The sequence below is a fragment of the Epinephelus moara genome, chromosome 21, assembly GCF_006386435.1.
Source record: "Epinephelus moara isolate mb chromosome 21, YSFRI_EMoa_1.0, whole genome shotgun sequence".
NCBI classification, from domain to species: Eukaryota; Metazoa; Chordata; class Actinopteri; order Perciformes; family Serranidae; genus Epinephelus; species Epinephelus moara.
This window is the reverse complement of record NC_065526.1, coordinates 733,671-751,940: the sequence shown is the minus strand read 5'-3', so window position 1 is coordinate 751,940 and position 18,270 is coordinate 733,671. Positions and strand designations below refer to the sequence as shown.

Sequence of the window (18,270 nt, the reverse complement as noted above, 5' to 3'; positions counted from 1 at the left end):
GATTTTAGACATTTTAAACAACATGTCCTTTATAAAGATTTCTATAAAATCTCAGCTGTTCAGGAACCTCAAAAGAAAAACTGAAGTTTGTTTGAAGAACTTTCTACAAGACGTGAAATGAAAGCAGAGAAAAGTGAGAGCACTTTTTCTCCACCCTCATTATTATTTGTCTGACGCAGCACTTTTAATTTATAACTTTACAACAACAATAATCAGCTCTGATGATCGAGCTGCTGTTAAACAGCCCTTTCCCAGAAACACATCCTCAGTACTGACGGAAGTCTGTCAACCTGAAGAAGAAACGTGCACTCAGAGCTACAGTGAAGGTAAAGTCTGCTCATGAGTGTTTTATTCAGTCAGTAACAAACTTCATGAAGTTGTAATGTTCAGTTTGAGCTGCTGTGTTTTTAATGTTTTTATCCACAGTGAGGACAGAGTTTATCGCAGGGCTGCTGCATTCATTTAGCTCGGTGTACTTAATAAACTGGACACTGACACATAATACAGTACATCTTGTTGCATTTTATTCTAATGAGAATATTAAGATAACTCAGTTTATACCCAAACATATATTTATGAATCAATAAACTTTACTTTAGCAAAACGTTTGAAGCAAAGAAACAAAATTCTGCCGGGATCCAAGTTTGTGATGATTTTTTGGGGGCAAAACGTCGACAAACAAAATGTGGTCTTCTGTTTTATTACTGATCATGAAGACGTGTGGAATCAATGTTTCAGACTGTTGTAAATTTAAAGCTCTCAGAGAGTGAGATAATGACTCAGAATATAAACAGAAGTACCTTCAGTTAGCTTTTTAATATACAGTCATGGAAAAATTAACATAGTCACCTGATCAGCGGACCCTAATTGTACTTCCTGTTTCTGTAAAATAAACCAGTGTAAAACATCTTCTACAAAACTAAAAATTCTCTCTGTAACAGACTGGTGATTAAAAATGTTCCAGCGGTTCATCACTCTGCTGTTTCTACTCCTTATGGCTGCCTGTTCAGCTCAGAGCACAGGTGAGTCCACAGGTGAGTCCACAGGTAAAAGGGGATTTATGGTTGTGCGTAGACCCTACGCATGCTGCCTTCGCCGTTTTTACTTCTGCAGTGGTGTGTCAGTGTCACTCTGCAGTAGAGACAGTGTCAAACACAAATCAGCTTCACTATAACTCGCAGCATTCACAGACAAACACTTGTCTTTATCTGGACACATTTTCCCCACAAATACAACATGCTAACGTTATTAGCACAAGCCTATGGCATTTTACATTGTATAAATTAGCCTAGCAGCTAGCAGACTTTTGCTCTTCTCATATGAAGCCAGGGACAACAGCAACATTTAACAAAGGTAACGGCACATAATTTGGCTCCATTACAGCTCACAAGGTTCACTGACAAAACAACTGTCTTATACTAAACATGTTTTCCAAACACACACAACATGCTAACGTTATTAGCACAAGCCTATGGCATTTTACATTGTATAAATGAGCCTAGCAGCTAGCAGAGATTTCCTCTGCTCATATTTCAGCCAGGATAAATCACACACAGTGTGTGGAGGCTTTATTGTCTTCACAATTTATTGTTTCTTATCTGTGAAATTAAAGTAAATCAAAGCTTTGTTTCCACTGAGGGAAATGGTTTCAGCTTACAGAGACAGACAGGAGGTCTGCGTCACTGTGACGTGGAGTTACATTTCTGGGGAGGTGCACGTCAGGCTACACCGTAGACTCGACGTAGAGTCCACAGGTGGGCCCACAGTTTGAGTCTACAGACTACGATATTTTTGTGTTCCTGGGGGGTATTCCAGTATTTTGTGGCTGCCTAAAGACTCACCTGTGGACTCACCTTTGCTCTGTGCTGAACAGAGAGCCACAAAATACTGGAAAACCCCCAGAAACACAAAATATTAACTGAGCTGTGTATCCACAGACAAAGTGTCTACCTGGTATTTTAATTGAATTTATTAACATATAAAGACAACACACATTAATCAACACGTGTCAGTCAGCAGGATAAATATATACTGTCGCTGATTATATCGGATATCTGACGTGAGAGTTATTGCCACAGTGTTATTCACAGTTCAATCTGTTTGCTATATAATGTTGATGTTTTGTAATTAACCCTTGCTTGTCCTCAGGGTCTGTGGCCACCAGCTGTGAGGCGTGTCACAGACTGGCTCGATGCCGCACCTCCCTCCATGACAACAGCGTGGAGACTGTGGGCGTGTTCTGCTGCTGTGAAGATGGTTTGGTGGGAGATGGCTTCACCTGCTACAACAAAACCACCTGCAACGATGACTGCTGCGGCAAAGGGTACCGCTGGTTGCCACCGCAGGGCTGCATGGACATAGATGAGTGTTCGCTGCCCCATCCTCCGTGCGGTCCTGGCCTGATTTGTGAAAACACACCGGGCTCCTTCACCTGCCTGCTGACCCCTGATCTACAACCTCACACCAACACCAAAACCAAACCCCGCTCAGTGACGTTTGCCTGCGGCGGCACACAGTGCCCTTTCGGTCAGGACTGCCTCCAGGTGGATGGCACATCTCGCTGCATTGACCCGTGTCAGCACTACACTCCACTACAAGACGACTGGCGAGCCACAGACTTCAGGGTGGACCCGGAGTCCGTGGCCTGCGACAGCCGTACTGATTGGCAGGGCTGGTACCGCCTGTTCATTGGTAACAGTAGTGTTCAGATGCCAGAGAGGTGCATTGAGAGTCACATGTGTGGGACTGACGCTCCGCTGTGGCTGAGGAGTCCCCACCCACTGGATTCTGAGGGCATCATCCGGGCAGAGGTCTGTGGCAGCTGGGAGGGAGGCTGCTGCCAGTTTCAGTCCAACATCATCCATGTGAAAGCCTGCCCAAGAAACTACTACGTCTACAAGTTTGTGAGCCCCAACTTGTGTCGGCTAGCTTACTGCGCAGGTAAGAAACAAGTATTCGTGATAGTGAATATGATAGTGATAGAGTCACACTGTAGAGTCAAGGTTGAGCTAAATACCAGGATCCTGATCCTGAAGAGTCTCAAAGGAACACTCCAACATCTGGTGCAATCCTCTTTATTTCACGGTAAGATGTAGATCAGTGGTTCAGGACCTGAAATGTGTGCTTGAAGGTTATTATGTCTTAAAGGACAGTTCAGAGCTTAGACCATCAGAATCTTTAGTGGACTTTGTTGTTCTGTTCTCAGATGTCAATACCATGGTGTGTAATACCTGCGCTGAAGGTGAGACCTGTGTGAGCAATGACAAGATCAACTGGAGTTGTGGACGTCCAGGTTAGTGACCACTGACACACAACTTGTCTTCAAGGGGGTTCTATGTGTCCAAAAGAGGATCTAGAATTGCCTCTCTGAGACTCATGGTTGGTTACCCCTGATTCAGGTGTTCTTAAAGGGTTTCCATACATCCTTAAAGAGTTTCTACATGCACGTTCTTTAGGAGGTTGTAGAGGTTACACTGGGTCTCTGAAGAGGTTCCACAGGTTGTAGGGTCATTTGGGGAGATCAACTGGTCCTGAAGAGTTTCCACATGTCTTCCATTGGTTTTCATAAGTCCTTAAATGGGTTTTAGTGGTCTCCCAGGATATTACATAAGTCCCTAAAGAGATTCCAGGGCTCCTTCAGAGTCAGGACCCACAGGTCCTTGGAGAGGTTTTTGTGGTCCTTCAACAGGAGTTCTATGGTTCCCTTGAGAGATTCTCGAGTTTCCGACAGATTTCTTGAGATCCTTTAAAAATGTCCTTCAAGGGATTCCACATGTCCTAAAGAGGATCAAGAACTGCATTTCTGAAGTTCATGGTCAGCCGTCTTGACCCAGACAGTCTTAAAGGGTTTAAGTCCATAAAGACTTGTTAAAGAGGTCATAGAGGTTACACTGGATCCTTAGAGAGGTTTCTTAGGTCCTTCAACAGGAGTTCCAAGGTTTCCTTAGGAGATTCTAGAGGTTCCAACAGATCCCTTGAGATCCTTTAAAGAATGTCCTTCAAGGCGGTTCTACATGTCAAAGAGGATCAAGAACTGCATCTCTGGGGCCCAGACATTCTTAAAGGATTTCCATATGTCTTTAATGAGTTCTTAAAGAGGTTGTAGAGGTTACATTGGGTCTTTTAAGAGATTCTATAGATTCTGGGGTCATTTGGGGAGGTCAACTGGTCCAAAAGAGTTTCCATATGTCCTCCCACAAGTCTTTAAACAGGTCCTGCAGATCCCTTGAGATAATAATGATAATAAAAATAATAATCCATTTTATTTATAGAGCGCTTTTCATGGTACTCAAAGACACTTTACATTGGTGAAAAACAATCACAAAATAGACTACAATAAAATACACACAACGTCATTCACACATTTAAAGCCGTTTTGAAAGGATGGGTTTTGGGAAGTGATTTGAACTGGGAGAGGTCGGTGCAGTCTGAATGTGTTTCGGGAGAGTGTTCCAGAGGAAGGGGGCTATGGAGAAGGCCCTGTCGCCCCAGGTTTCGTGCTTGGTCCTGAGTGGTGGAGTCAGGAGGTTGGCATCAGAGGAGCAGAGGCTGCAGGAAGGAGTGTGGTGGTGGAGCAAGTCGGTGACGTAGGAGGGGGCCTGGTTATGAAGGGCTTTATGAGTGATGAGAAGGACTTTGAATTGGATGCTTTGTGGAACAGGGAGCCAGTGGAGGTTCTGGAGGACAGGGTTGATGTGATCGTGGGATCGGGAAAGGGTGAGCAGATGGGCAGCAGAGCTCTGGATGTACTTCTTTTAAAAAATGTCCTTGAAGGGAGTTCCATGGTTCCTGAAGAAATTATAGATTCCTTTCAGGAGTTCCAATACCTTTACTTACTCAGTTAGGTTCTAGTGGTGGTCCAGGCTGTTCACATGACTTTAAAATGGTTCTAGAGGTTCCTAACACTTCCCCATTGGTCCTTGAAAAAGTTCCAGGAATTTCTGAATTCAGGAGCTATATTTCAGATATTATTGTTTACATTTCATGGACCCTTAAGAGGGTATCTTTTTTTTCGTGGGGGATAGATCTTAAGATAGGTTTTAAAGAAAAAACAATAAATTAAAACAATTAATCAGTTGTGACAGAAATGGTATTTTAGTTTTTCTGTTTTTGCCTGAATGTTTGTGTCACAGTTCTGTTTCATCCAATTTCGACTAATTAAAATAAATTCTGATAAATTCACATTTTGTCTAAATAATTAAATGTATGAAAAGTTATTCCTTGTTCACTGTTTCTCTGTTTTAATGTTTAGCTTCTGAATTTCGGCTGAGGTTGGTCAATGGTAACACACCGTGCTCTGGTAGAGTGGAGGTTCTCCATAACAGCCAGTGGGGAACAGTGTGTGATGATTTGTGGGATATAAACGACGCCCAGGTGGTCTGCAGACAGCTGCAATGTGGCCCCGCCCAGTCTGCAACTAGTTCCGCCCACTTTGGACAGGGCCTCGGACAGATCTGGATGGATGACGTTGCCTGTACAGGCAGTGAATCTTCACTAACAGAGTGTGGCCATCCAGGGTTTGGTACTCATAACTGCAACCACGCTGAAGATGCTGGAGTCATCTGCTCAGGTCAGAACGAATGACAGTCACATCAGCCTCAGCTGGACTCTGTGATTGGCTAATGTTAGCATGCTAACACGCTAAGCGAAAGATGGTTAACATGTAGACATTACACCTGCTAAACATTAGCATGTTAGCATTGTGACATTGAGCATGTTAGAACTCAGGGTGCTGTTTACGTCACGGTCCATCTCTCCCCCATGGACCCCAACTGGCCACTGAAATGTTATGATGGATCCTTTAAAAGTCACAAATTGTTTTGAAACTTTGTTGATGAAAATGTGCAGGAACCCTGTGAAATGAAAAATGACTCACATACCCACAATGCCTTGTTCCTGCTGTGTTGTGTTTGCTTCAGATGAACTCGGTGGTTTTCAAGAGCCGGAGCTCGACTGTGGACAGGATCACCTGCGTCTGATGGTCCAGAAGAGGCAGCTGGAGGAACGAGGGCTGAACGGGTCGTCCGCTCACCTGATCGACCCGCGCTGCCACCAGCAGGTCGAACACCAGGAGACCATGTGGTACCTGGTGGAGCGAAGGAAGGGCATCTGTGGAAACGTGGTGGAGGTGTGTTTGGTTTGATGTTCTTTCCCCCGTTAAAGGGTTTTTTGGGGAGTTTTTCCTGATCAGCTGTGAGGGTCCTAAGGACAGAGGGATGTCGTATACTGTAAAGCCCTGTGAGGCAAATTGTGATTGGTGATATTGGGCTTTATAAATAAAATTGATTGATTGATTGAATTGATTGATTGATGTTCTCCATATCTGTTCAGCTTCATATCTGGATATTTCATACCTTCTGACCACAAGGGGGCAGAGGAACTCCACATTAAACTGACAGGCCTGATGTATCATCATCTTATAGCATGTGCCTAATGTTAGTGAACAGCAAACATGGAGTGACATGATCACCCTGTTGAAGATCAGTGTCATGGAGTTCCTCAGGGCTCTACTGTTGGTCCTTTATATTTTAAATTTGGTTAAAGCTGCATTATTTTGTTTGTCCACTGGGGGGCAGCCTAAGCTTTAAACACAACATCAGGCATGTTATCAGGTTATTAAGTAGCTAAAGTTGTTTATTTCCTCATCCAGCAGTGATGATGACATCATGATGACGTTTTATCTTGTTGACAAAACAAAAGTTAAAGTCATGTTTTACCAATTTCATCATTTTATCTGTTTTTATTTGTTCCAGACAAATGGCTCCCACATCACGTACACCAACATTTTGTTTTTGTACCCATCTGGTCAGACCCACGCCACGCCCCCGATGAGCATCCCTTTCTCCTGCATCTTCCCGCTGGATGACATCACCAGCCTAGACGCCCCCCTTCAATACCAGCTGCCGTGAGTTCACCATCAGCGCGTCGCTGAGTTTAAAGTGTGACGATCTTCAGTTAACTGAAGCATCAGTGCTGTTGCTTACCTGCAGCAAACAGACACCTGTCAGCCAATCACAGAGCAAGACTTCTCCGACCAGCATAGATCCCTTAAAATCTCATCAATTAACCCTTGATTAGTCCTTTTCCCCTGAAAACACACAAACATCTTAATCTAAACCAGTGTGTTTGTGCTCAGAGATACTTCCCCTTAAAATCACCTCATTAAAAACATAAAGTACTTAATGAACACATTAAGTAGATTTTAAGGGCTTCATGACTTTTTCCTTAGTTTCCACATGTATGTGAAATATGTGAGAAATCTATGAATGATAAGTTTAAGGCATTTTTAAGATTAAGAGTTTTTGGTTTCAATTTTTTTTTTTAGCTGCTAATCAATGAGATTTTATTCTATTCAGTATTCAGATATTTTAGTTTTAAGGCTGCAGAATTAAGGTTATTTAAAGGGGAATCTCAGTACTAGTACCCCTTAATTTGTATCTTTAAATGACCTAATTTACAATTTAGGAGCAAAATCAGAGTTTCAACCCTAATTTAAGGATGAATGACAGATTATGATAGACCATTTACTAAATATTATGAAATTAATATCAGGGTTTTTTTTATACCATTAAATAAAACAATGCATTTTGAGGTATAAATAAATGGACATATAGCCTTATTGTTATTTGTGTTACTTTACATTTTTTAACCTCTTAAATCTACTTAAGTCTTAAATATTATTCTGCTGCTGAACATGTTCACCAGATTTGGTGAACATTTAGAACATGTGTTACATACCATAATGCCCTTAAAACTCTACCCTTATGTTTCCAGTCTTAACTTTAGGATTTACCTTTAAAATGTTTCTCTTCTTTACATTTGTATTTTAATGTTTTTGCACTGTTTATGTTTTTTTGCATTTGTTAATAAAATGTGTCATTCATATAAAGTTGCTTTGCCTAACACTAATAGAATAAGTTAAGGGCTTTTAAATGTTTATCTATTTATTTTTATTTTTTGGCATGAACTAAGGAGTTCTTAAAGGGTGAAACAAACAGTAAATTCATGTATTCACGGACACCTCAAATTCAGGTTAAGAGGATCAGATTCTGGCGTTCACCCCATATTTAAGGCTAATTTGTGGATAAATAAATGGATTTTAAAATATTAAGGGGTTTGTAATGATTATCTGCACACATACAAAACAAATACATGAAACGCCTCCCTTAATTTTCACCTTAATTAAAAAATGTAAGTCCTTTAAAGGTTTAAATTAAGGGCCTTTTGGCTACTTGGTCAGTTCTAAGGGGGTTTCTACTCTTTAAAAATCCCTTAAATCCAACAACCCATTAACTAATAGAATACTGTAATGGCATCATTATTAATGGGTTAAGGGTATTTTAAGATGAAAAATAAAGAGTCCAGTTTGTCTGAAAAGTCTCTGAATGTCGGGTTTTTCTCAGTTCACACGTGTCTCGTCTCCTCAGGTGTTTGTCAGTCATGTGTCTCGTCTCTCGGCAGGAGTCGGAGAGTCGGAGTGGTGCGTTCAGGTGCGCCCACCAGAGCAGGGATGACTCTGTACCAGAGACCAGACTACAGCGAGCCGTTCCCCGCTGGCCCGGTCAGACTGCCGCTGGGCGTCCCCCTGTACGTTGGCGTCTCCGTAGAAAAAACTACGACAACAACCTCTTCAAGCTTCTCCTGGAAAACTGCTACGTCACAAACTCCCCCAGCGCCGACGATCCTGCCAGATACGTCCTGATCCAGAGCAGGTGACGAGTCCTGACCAATAAAATCAGTTTGACTGACGGAGCTGCAGCGATCAGTCGATTGATGATTGATCGATTCTTCGATCGTCTCAAAATTTATTGGAAACTTTTTTTTTAATGATTTTTGAAGTTTTCTGCAAACTGAATCTCTGTTTGGCCCCTGAATGTCACACACATCCCACAGGAAGACAGATTTTCACAATAAATGTTCAGCTCAGCAGCCGTGTTGACGACACGTGAAAACAGATTTTCAGCTGTGGTCTGACTGGTTGTCTCCTGCAGGTGTCCAGTGGACCGCCGTCACGTGAGGGTGGAGGAAAGCGGTGTGTCACAGCGCGCTCGTTTCTCGGTGCTGTTCTTTCTGTTCCACGGCACTTATGAGGACGTTTACCTGCACTGCAGGATCAGCCTGTGTGACGGGGACAGCGCCCCCTGCAGCCCTGTGAGTGTACTGCAGCTGCTCCACACTCAGGAACACCTGGGTCTGGTTCCACAGGTTCTACAGCGGGTGTCGTGGTTCCTCGACAGGTTTCAGGAGTTCCCTCACTTCTTTAGATAAGTTCTAAATACCCTTCAGAGGATTCTAAGAGTCCTTAATGAGTTCCCACAGGTTCTGTAAGAGAGTAGCATGGGTTCTTCTTACTCTAGACAGGTTCTAGAGGTTCTTAAGGTGTTCTCATAGGTCCAGGTCAAGGTTATAGATGTCAGGAGTCCATGAGTCCTTAAAGTGTTCTAGAGGTCTATAAGGTTCCAGAGGTTCTTAAGCAGGTTGCATGGGTTTTATTCAGGTTCTAAAGGTTTTAGAAATTCTTAAGGGGGGCCTATAAAGGCCTATAAAATGATTCTACAGGGTCTTAAGGGGTACTATGGGTTATTAAAGAGGTTCTAGATGTTCTTAAGTGGTGTCATGATTCCTGAAGAGGTTCCTTAGTTTTTTAATTAGGTTCTAGACATCCTTAAGAGGATTTTATGAGTTCTAATGGTTCTTCAGAGTTCCTGCAGGTTCTGTAAGAGAGTAGCATGGGTTCTTACTGTATACAGGTTCTAGAGGTTCTTAAGGGATTCTCATAGGTCCGGGTCAGAGGTCAAGGCTATAGATGTCAGGAGGAGGTTCACGAGCCCTGCTCTAGAAGTTCTAGCAGTTCTTGAAGGGAACCCACAGGTCCTTAAAAAATGTTCTAGCGGTTCATAAGTGGGTACCAGGGTTCTTAAAGACATTCTGGGGGTTCCTAATGAGGTCAGAGGGGTACTTCAGGGATTCCAGGAAGTCCAGGGGTCTTTAGTCTATTTTTCTGTGTTTAATAAATGTTCTTTTGATTTCTTCTCTGTAGAACTGTTCTGGACGACGGGCTCGGTCCGCCGCTGTGGCCTCACCCAGTCAGTTTCCTGTGACTGTTGGACCAATCAGCTGTGAGTATTTCCTTTAATGATGTCACAGAATAAAACAAACACTCAGTTCCACCATGTTCTGATCCTGGTGTTGTGTTCAGGGTCATAAACTGATCTGGGGACGGATCAGAGGACGTTCCTGCTGGGGAACCAACTGCCTGCTTCTGACCCAATCTTCAATATTTCTCATCACCACAGGACAGTCTGTGTTTTCTAATGAAGCTTACTGAACGTCACATGATCTCAATCATCTTCTCACAAACAGTGAAAGAAAAAAAACTGAATATCTTATTTTCTGTGATTAAATAAAAATAAAGACGAACACGTTCCGCTGATCTGATGTTTTTACTCTTTAGTAACAGAAGAACATGTTTCTGATCAGTGTCCTCATGGAAAGACACAGATATTATTTTTTATTAATGTTACTGAACACAAACACAACTTTTACTTCATCAGTGAAACTTCTCAGTTCTCTTCCCAGAGTGACACTCTGAAGTCCTGCAGAACCTGAAGGCAACACACACAATAATAACCCAGTAACTTTATATCTGTAGTATTATCACTGTTACTGCTGCTTCTCATGACTGGATGCTGTCTGTCTGTCTGTCTGTCTGTCTGTCTGTCTGCACCCCCTCCCTGACTCACCTGGTTGTCATGGCGACCTTCCCTCCTCCCTGTCACAATGCATCCATTGGAGCGTCTCAGTGAAACCTGAGCAGGCGTGGCGGCTTGTGGTCACCTGAGCCGAGCAGCTGCTGAATGTTTGATGGAGGCGTCAGAGATCCTCTCGGCCACAGGCGGACCACAAACACCTGAACAGGTAGAAGACAGGTAGAAGACAGGCAGAGGACAGGTAGAAGACAGGCAAAGGACAGGCAGAGGACAGGTAGAAGACAGGCAGAGGCTTGGTCGAGACGCTCTAAGGCTCCAGCAGCAGGTACCAGCTCCATCACTCTGCTCTTTAACTCTCAGCTTCAGCCTTTCTTTTTCTTTACAGGTAGAATCAGTGTGACATCATCAGTTGTATCATGTGTTACTTGTCTAAAGAGACAGCAAAGGTTTGAAGGTAAAATATCGTGTTAATATTCTTCATGCGTTTTTTACAGGATGACTCTGTCAGATGGGAATCCTCTGACACGTTTGTCAGTTGTGTGATTTGAATAGAGTGGACAGAGTTTCAATGACTGAGCTCAGATCAGCTGTTTGGTTCTTGTGTCTCTTTTTCTAAAGTGGCTGTAAAGATGTGGATCATCAGGCTTCAGCTTTTGCTTTTCAATCTACAGTATATATATATACATATATATATAAGAGTATATGTATGACGTGTACTTGTAATATAATGTGCAATGATTGAAATTAAACATCAGTATCGATGGTGGTGCAGAGCGTCTGTTCTGATGTGCTGTTGTGACTCTGATGTTTGTGTTATTCAGACATGTATCACTAATATCAAGATCAATAATATGATGTCATTTCTGCACGGTCACTGTCAGGGGCGGAGCATCAGATACTGGGGCCCTGTGCTGTAACACTCACTGTGGGCCCCCACCCTCCCTCACTTCATGTCTCTCACACACCGTTTGAATTTTGTCAGTTTGAATCGGCGTCGGAGCACGTCGGTGAATGACCTCCCTCTGACTGTCAGCTGAGCTCAGGTGAAGAGCAGAGGAGCGTCAGTGAGTAAAGGAGGAGCTAAAGTCCAAAACCAACTTGTTCCATGAGGTCAGATTATTTTTCTCTTCAGCAGAAACGTTTCCTGATGGTTTGTGTTATTGTTCACCGGCGCATGGTAAATATGCTCTGATTGTGTTGTTCATGTGCTAACTGGCTAACTAGCATCAAGACGCTCTTCCTGTTTCCCTTTTTCAATGATGAATACAGACGACCGCCGTCTGCTGCTGTGGAGACTCAGCGTACGAGCTGATTGGCTGTCAGCTGGAGACTTTGTGGTGTGTTCAGGTGCAACTTTTTGGCTGAGACTCATGAGGCGACTCAACAGTCGGCTTTTGTCGCTGCTAGGTATCTGAGGCTCGGTGTGTCTGGTCCACCACATACAATCAAAAAGTCTCTGTGACTCCCTGTGAAGCTCTGGCGACCCCTAATGGGGGCCAGGACCCACAGGTTGGGAACCAGTGCTTGACTTGTCTTCTTAAAGCAGACAAACACTTGTAGTTTTGCATGATACAGGTGGAGTCTTTGAGCTAAAGCTCCAGTGAGGACACTTGAGTGTTCAGGAGCTGAATGATCCACAGAGGAACAAACACCAGGAAGAAACAGGTTCATGTTGTTTCTCTGACGCTGCTCGTCATGGAGGAGCTGCTGACTACAGGCCGACATCAACACATGAATGTCTCTATCTAGAGTCAATAGACCCTTTTACACTGCCAGATTTTCCACAAATGTTGGGCCGTTTTGCCGGCAAGCTGCGAGCGTTTAGACACACAGAGGCGGATTGGCGAGTTGATCCAAGGTGCCCAATTTTCCGCCTCGTAGGGTAGACATATTGGTGGAACCCTTTTAGTTTAAACAGACCGAGGCGGCCTTCCACAAAGGGAGGGGCTGTTGATGACTTGTGGGAGGAGCTGTTGATGACGCTGCACGTGCGAGCCACTGGCGGTGGATAAACAGGAAACAGCTGATAGCAGGAATTAGCGAGCAGCTAGTAGCAAGAGGGAAACACAAACCTGACAGACACTGTAAAGATGAGCAACTGGGGAGACAAGGAATTGCGCGCCCTCCTTGTCCTCGCAAACGAAGAGGCCATTAACCGTCAGATGACGGGGACGGTGAAGAACGGGCCGACTTACGAGAGAGTCGCCGAAGGACTGAGCAGCCGCGGCTTCCCTCCCACGTCACTGTTTACGTCACACGCTGAGCTACACGTTTTGTTTTTATACTGCCAATGCTGAAAGAAGACTGATTGGGCTTTCCTGTAAATTTGCACAACTCCTGTTTAAAAAGAGTCAGTGTTTGGTTTGTCTGTTCTGAGCTACTGTAGAAACATGGTGGTGCAACATGGTGATCTCTGTAGAAGAGGACCTGCTTCCTATATAGATATAAAGGTCTCATGCTGAGGTAACGAGAACACAACTCTCACGGAATCAGCAAAGAGTCACTCACGCTGCGCCGCTGTTTCTCACGCCGTCAGAAACAAGACTGACTGACATCCTGCTGCGAACCTCAGCTGTCCAATGGGACAACGTCCAGGTCGACGCAGGTGGTGTTTTAACAGTGGTATTACAGTGGGTTATAATTTGGTTTGATGTTTGTGTAATGCAGGATTCTGGACAAACGTGTGTTGTGTGTGTGGGTCAGTGTCCGGTGAGGTGGACCAATGAGAACCTTTGATGAGATGATGCTGGGTCTAATATGCTGAATGATTCTGAGCACGTCAGAGGTATTGTGGGCACGTCCAACTGGAAGGAGGCCGAAACACACTGGAGTGATGATATATCTCATGTGGTCTGAGAACGCTGCAGGATCCTCCAGGAGGAGCTGGAAAATGTCGCTGAGGAGTGAGATGAGGCTGGGCCTGCTGGCTCTGTGACCTGGCCTCAGATACGAGAAGGAAAACGGATGGATGAATTCTGAGCATGTGAACTAATTGTTCCAAACATCAGTGGAACCGACAAAATGTCAGTCTAGGAGTGCTTGCTGGACTCAAGACAAGTTTTGTTGAGGTGCTCTTTGGAAGGGAATCTTTAGACTGAGAAAACAAGGAAGACTCCAAGGCACTCTCAGTTGAACAAAGTTAAAAAGCCTTTATTTTAATGGCTTGGTAACATTTCCCTTTAAAAAAAACTCCGACGCGTTTCGGCAATTAAGCCTTCATCAGGGAGTCAAACAGTTCTCAACAGGAAGGAGAGTTTCTTAAAGCATAAGTCCACCTATCAGAAACCTCCACCTGGCAGGAGTGCTGGTCAGGTGACAATTGCCATTACATAAAAGCATCCAGCAGATGTCATCCTTACAACACAGTCAGAGATAAGTATCATACATTTCTCAAGAAGGTCAAACATGAATATAGAAGGTCAACATGCAAAACACATTACAGTCAGGTTAAAAAATAAACCATGCAGAGAGTAAACTCAAACAACATAAAGCAGACAATCAAATAAAGACACTAAAGTCAAGATCCTCATTCAGGCCTGGATATTTAGTGGCCTGTAGTTTATAAATCCAAAAGGTTTTCCTCTGATTTAACTGTCTCTGTCTATCCCCATTCCTCAAGGACAGTGGAATGTGATCAATCCCACAAGCCTGTAAGGTGGATGGGTCACTGTTATGATGTTCCATATAGTGTCTTGCCATGGGATAGTTTATGTTGCCTGTGCGGATTGCATATATGTGTTCAGCCAGTCAGTCTTGTAAGCGTCGTTTAGTTCTTCCTACATAGAAAACTTTGCACATAGGGCATTCCAATCTATAAATGACAAATGAGGTTTTACAGTTTACAAATTGGTTAATGGTGAGTTGTTTTTGGGATACAACATCCTGAAATGTTTTGGTTTGCATTACATTAGCACAATGATTACAGTGGTGGCATTTGTAACAACCACTAGGCCTAGTGCATAACCATGTTTGTTGGCAATCTGGTTTGAGGTAGCTGTGGACCAGTTTGTCTCGCAGGGTAGGGCATCTTCTAAAACTTACCAAAGGTGGTTCAGGAAAAACCTGGCTTAGAAGATCATCACTCTCAATGATACCCCAATTCTTTTTTATGATTTGCTTAATTTGTTCAGCCTCTGTACTGTACAAATACTGGTCTGTCTTTTGTCTGTTTATTAGTCTTTCTTTTCAGTAGTGATGACCTGTCAGTGTGTTTAGCTCTAGTGTAGGCCTTTTGGAGAGTGGTGTTTTTATACCCCCGTTCCACAAACCTTGATATCATTTCTTTAGATTCACTTTCAAAAACCTCGTCTTGGTCACAAATTCTCCTTACTCTTTGGAACTGTCCATATGGTACATTCTCTTTGAGCCAATTTGGATGGAAACTTCTGGCATGTAGAGTGGTGTTGCTGTCAGTTGGTTTCCTGTACACAGAGGTATGTAGAGATCCTTGTGTCAGTTGGTTTCCTGTACACAGAGGTATGTAGAGATCCTTGATCATCTTTAGAGATGGTAAGGTCAAGAAAGTTAATAAAATATTTACTGTATTCCAAAGACAGCTTAATGTTTGCGTTAATACTGTTCAAAAATGTATGGAGTTCTTTTAACTCTGTTTCTGATCCTGACCAAATCAAACAGACATCATCAATATAGCGTCCCCACCAAACAATGTACTTCAAAAACATATTCATTTCACAATTAAAGACAAAATCTTCTTCCCATTTGCCCAAGAACAAGCCTGCATATGACGGGCTATAACATGCCCCCATTGCACACCCTTTTATCTGTTTAAAGATCTTGTCCTGGAAAATGAAGATGTTGTTAGTTAAGGTCCATTCTGTCAATGAAAGTAAAAAGTCAGTGGGTGGCATTTCAGATGCAGGTCGCAACTTTAAAAAATGTGTGAGTGCTTCAAGACCCTGTTGGTGTTCAATGTTCGTATACAATGCTTCCACATCCATTGTGACAAGAAAAGATTCAGGGCCTATATTTTGCAGTTCTTTGATCTTGTTCAAAACATCAGTTGTATCTTGTATATATGCAGGGAGAGAAGGTAAAAAAGGTTTGATGAAATAGTCAATGTACTTAGATACTGGTTCAGTCAGGCTTTCATTTCCTGAGATCACAGGTCTGCCTGGTGGGTTGTCAACACATTTATGTATCTTAGGTAGCAAATAGAATGATGCCATTTTTGGAGTTTCGTTCCACAGAAATTTAAATTCAGGCTCAGATATCCACCCCTTGTCCTTTGCCTCAAATAGTATTCTTCCCAATTCCTGTTTGAGTGACTCTGTTGGATTGTAGGTCAAGGGTTGATAAAACTCTGTGTTATTTAGTTGACGAAATGTCTCTTTTACATACAAATTTCTGCCCCACACAACAATAGCACCCCCCTTATCTGCCTTTTTAATGACTATTTCATCATCTTTTGATAGTGTTTCCAATGCTATCTTTTCTTTGTGGGAGAGATTGCTTAGTTTGTGAACCCTCTTGTTCTTAAATAAATTGTCAACATCAAAATTCACCTTTTTGGCAAATGTATTTAATGCAGCATTTTGAACCAATGGACAGAAAGTAGATTTGGGCTTAAACTGTCGTCTACTAGAAAGGGAGTCTATCTGACCTGTATCTGTGAAGCTTGCAGAGGCCATGGCCTTTTAGCTTGTACCATGTCTTGAGATGTAGATTCCTGTAGAAACGGAAGAGGTCGATCTTTGTATCAAACTGCTTAGCTGAATGGGTTGGAGCAAAAGATAATCCTTTGGAGAGGACTTGGATACTCTCCTCTGACAGAGCCTTGCCAGAGATGTTGATTACGGCTCGTGCCTGGTTCTGCTCCTTGTCCTCCTGCGCTCCTCGTTTCCTTCTACCCCTCTGCGTTCTCCTCTTCCTCTGCCTCTGCCCTTTCCCTGTCCACGTCCGCTTCCGCGCCCGTGTCTCAAAGTGCTCCTTCCTCTGTTGGGATACGATGGGTGTATGGATGGATTTATAAACTACAGGCCACTAAATATCCAGGCCTGAATGAGGATCTTGACTTTAGTGTCTTTATTTGATTGTCTGTTTAATGTTGTTTGAGTTTAATCTCTGCATGGTTTATTTTTTAACCTGACTGTAATGTGTTTTGCATGTTGACCTTCTATATTCATGTTTGACCTTCTTGAGAATTGTATGATACTTATCTCTGACTGTGTTGTAAGGATGACATCTGCTGGATGCTTTTATGTAATGGCACTTGTCACCTGACCAGCACTCCTGCCAGGTGGAGGTTTCTGATAGGTGGACTTATGCTTTAAGAAACTCTCCTTCCTGTTGAGAACTGTTTGACTCCCTGATGAAGGCTTAATTGCCGAAACGCGTCGGAGTTTTTTTTAAAGGGAAATGTTACCAAGCCATTAAAATAAAGGCTTTTTAACTTTGTTCAACTGAGAGTGCCTTGGAGTCTTCCTTGTTTTCTCATCAGTGGAACCGCTTTAATGTTCGTCCTTGTCCTGCTATGTTTCCCGCTGACACTGCCGGGCGAGTTAAACTATAACAGCAACAGGCTGCGTATCATGCCGGTGTTAAAGTACGCCTTTCTTTGTTGGTCTCAGACACCGCGAGTCACCGCTCAGGCGCTTGACTTTGACAACTTCAGAGTGTAAAGTTAAAGACTGATTATTCTGCAGGAGCTGTGATGACGAAGCTCTGATATAGTTCTGCTCTTGAAGGTGGACTCCAATCAATCAATCAATCAATCAATCAATCAATCAATCAATCAATCATGTTCATCAGCATGTTCACTGTTTTCAGGTGATGGTTCTGCAGGTGAAGTGTTCCTATAACAGGACCAGAAGAGTTCTTATTTTAAACAGTCACACTGTGCCATGACCTTTACATCATTCAGTGTTTTTTTGGCTCAGATTATATTTGAATAATTATCCTAAATATGTAATAACTTATTATACACACACACACACACACACACACACACACACACACACACACACACACCTGTTGCTCCGTGATGCACTCATGGTTTTCTTACATTTAAATCATTATTAAATCATTATGAGTTCCTACAGAGACCGTCCAACACCGTGGAAACTCTTACCTGCTCTAAAACATATGAGAACTGATTTATATTTTATTATTGTTTATTATTATGAAGACAAAATGAACTGATCAATAAATCTCACAATGAATCTGTGTCTTAGACACCAGATGGATTTACTGGCGCTCACAGTGACTGACATGATGATGATTTATTTGACATAATGACTCACCTTTATATTCACTATAGTAACAAACTGCTGCTGTGTTCATGGAGCGTGTTGCTCAGTCCTGTGTTCAGTGTTGATAAAGAATTATTGAATCAATCACCTGAAGAATTAAATGTGCATAAATAAACTCAGAGACTCTTTATCTGATGACATAGTTTCTCTAGATGGCATTGCTCTGGCCTCTAGCACTACCGTAAGAAACCTCGGAGTAATATTTGATCAAGATTTGTCTTTTAATTCTCATTTAAAACAAACCTCACGGACTGCATTTTTTCATCTGCGTAATATTGCGAAAATTAGGCCTA

At 42.7% G+C, this 18,270-nt stretch overlaps 2 protein-coding genes across 8 annotated transcripts in view; both read left to right on the top strand.

Moving 5' to 3' along the window:
• Window positions 1-268: 268 nt before the first annotated feature.
• On the top strand, window positions 269-10,346 carry LOC126382854 (uromodulin-like). Of its 3 annotated transcripts, none has more exons than XM_050032952.1 (11): window positions 269-326; window positions 942-1,022; window positions 2,149-2,940; window positions 3,206-3,292; window positions 5,252-5,569; window positions 5,919-6,127; window positions 6,753-6,904; window positions 8,461-8,711; window positions 8,991-9,150; window positions 10,040-10,118; window positions 10,199-10,346. In XM_050032952.1, exons 2-8 carry the CDS (start codon window positions 956-958, stop codon window positions 8,699-8,701), a joined length of 1,866 nt encoding a protein of 621 aa, XP_049888909.1. In that variant the 5' UTR covers window positions 269-326; window positions 942-955; the 3' UTR covers window positions 8,702-8,711; window positions 8,991-9,150; window positions 10,040-10,118; window positions 10,199-10,346. The 3 variants fall into 3 exon arrangements, with proteins under 3 accessions (XP_049888909.1, XP_049888910.1, XP_049888908.1); XM_050032953.1 differs by having other exon boundaries at window positions 280-326; window positions 942-1,034; window positions 6,810-6,904; XM_050032951.1 differs by having other exon boundaries at window positions 280-326; window positions 942-1,034.
• A 512-nt stretch (window positions 10,347-10,858) lies between these two features.
• The window catches only part of LOC126383200 (dnaJ homolog subfamily C member 5-like), a 24,746-nt gene continuing 17,334 nt past the window's right edge, over window positions 10,859-18,270 (top strand). The window contains exons 1-2 of one of the 5 annotated variants that reach the window (XM_050033673.1): window positions 10,859-11,034; window positions 11,692-11,752. The gene's annotated coding sequence lies outside the window, so the exon portion shown is untranslated. Of the gene's footprint in view, window positions 11,035-11,691; window positions 11,820-13,326; window positions 13,733-18,270 lie in introns of those variants that run through there. The other 4 variants (XM_050033672.1, XM_050033674.1, XM_050033671.1 and 1 more) reach the window with 4 other exon arrangements.

Coding starts and splice junctions, on each gene's coding strand:
- LOC126382854 (XM_050032951.1), top strand. CDS start 956: ATGTTCCAGCGGTTCATCACTCTGCTGTTTCTACTCCTTATGGCTGCC. Junction 1,035..2,148: donor GAGCACAGGTGAGTCCACAG/GTGAGTCCACAG, acceptor GCTTGTCCTCAG/GGTCTGTGGCCACCAGCTGT. Junction 2,941..3,205: donor TCGGCTAGCTTACTGCGCAG/GTAAGAAACAAG, acceptor TTCTGTTCTCAG/ATGTCAATACCATGGTGTGT.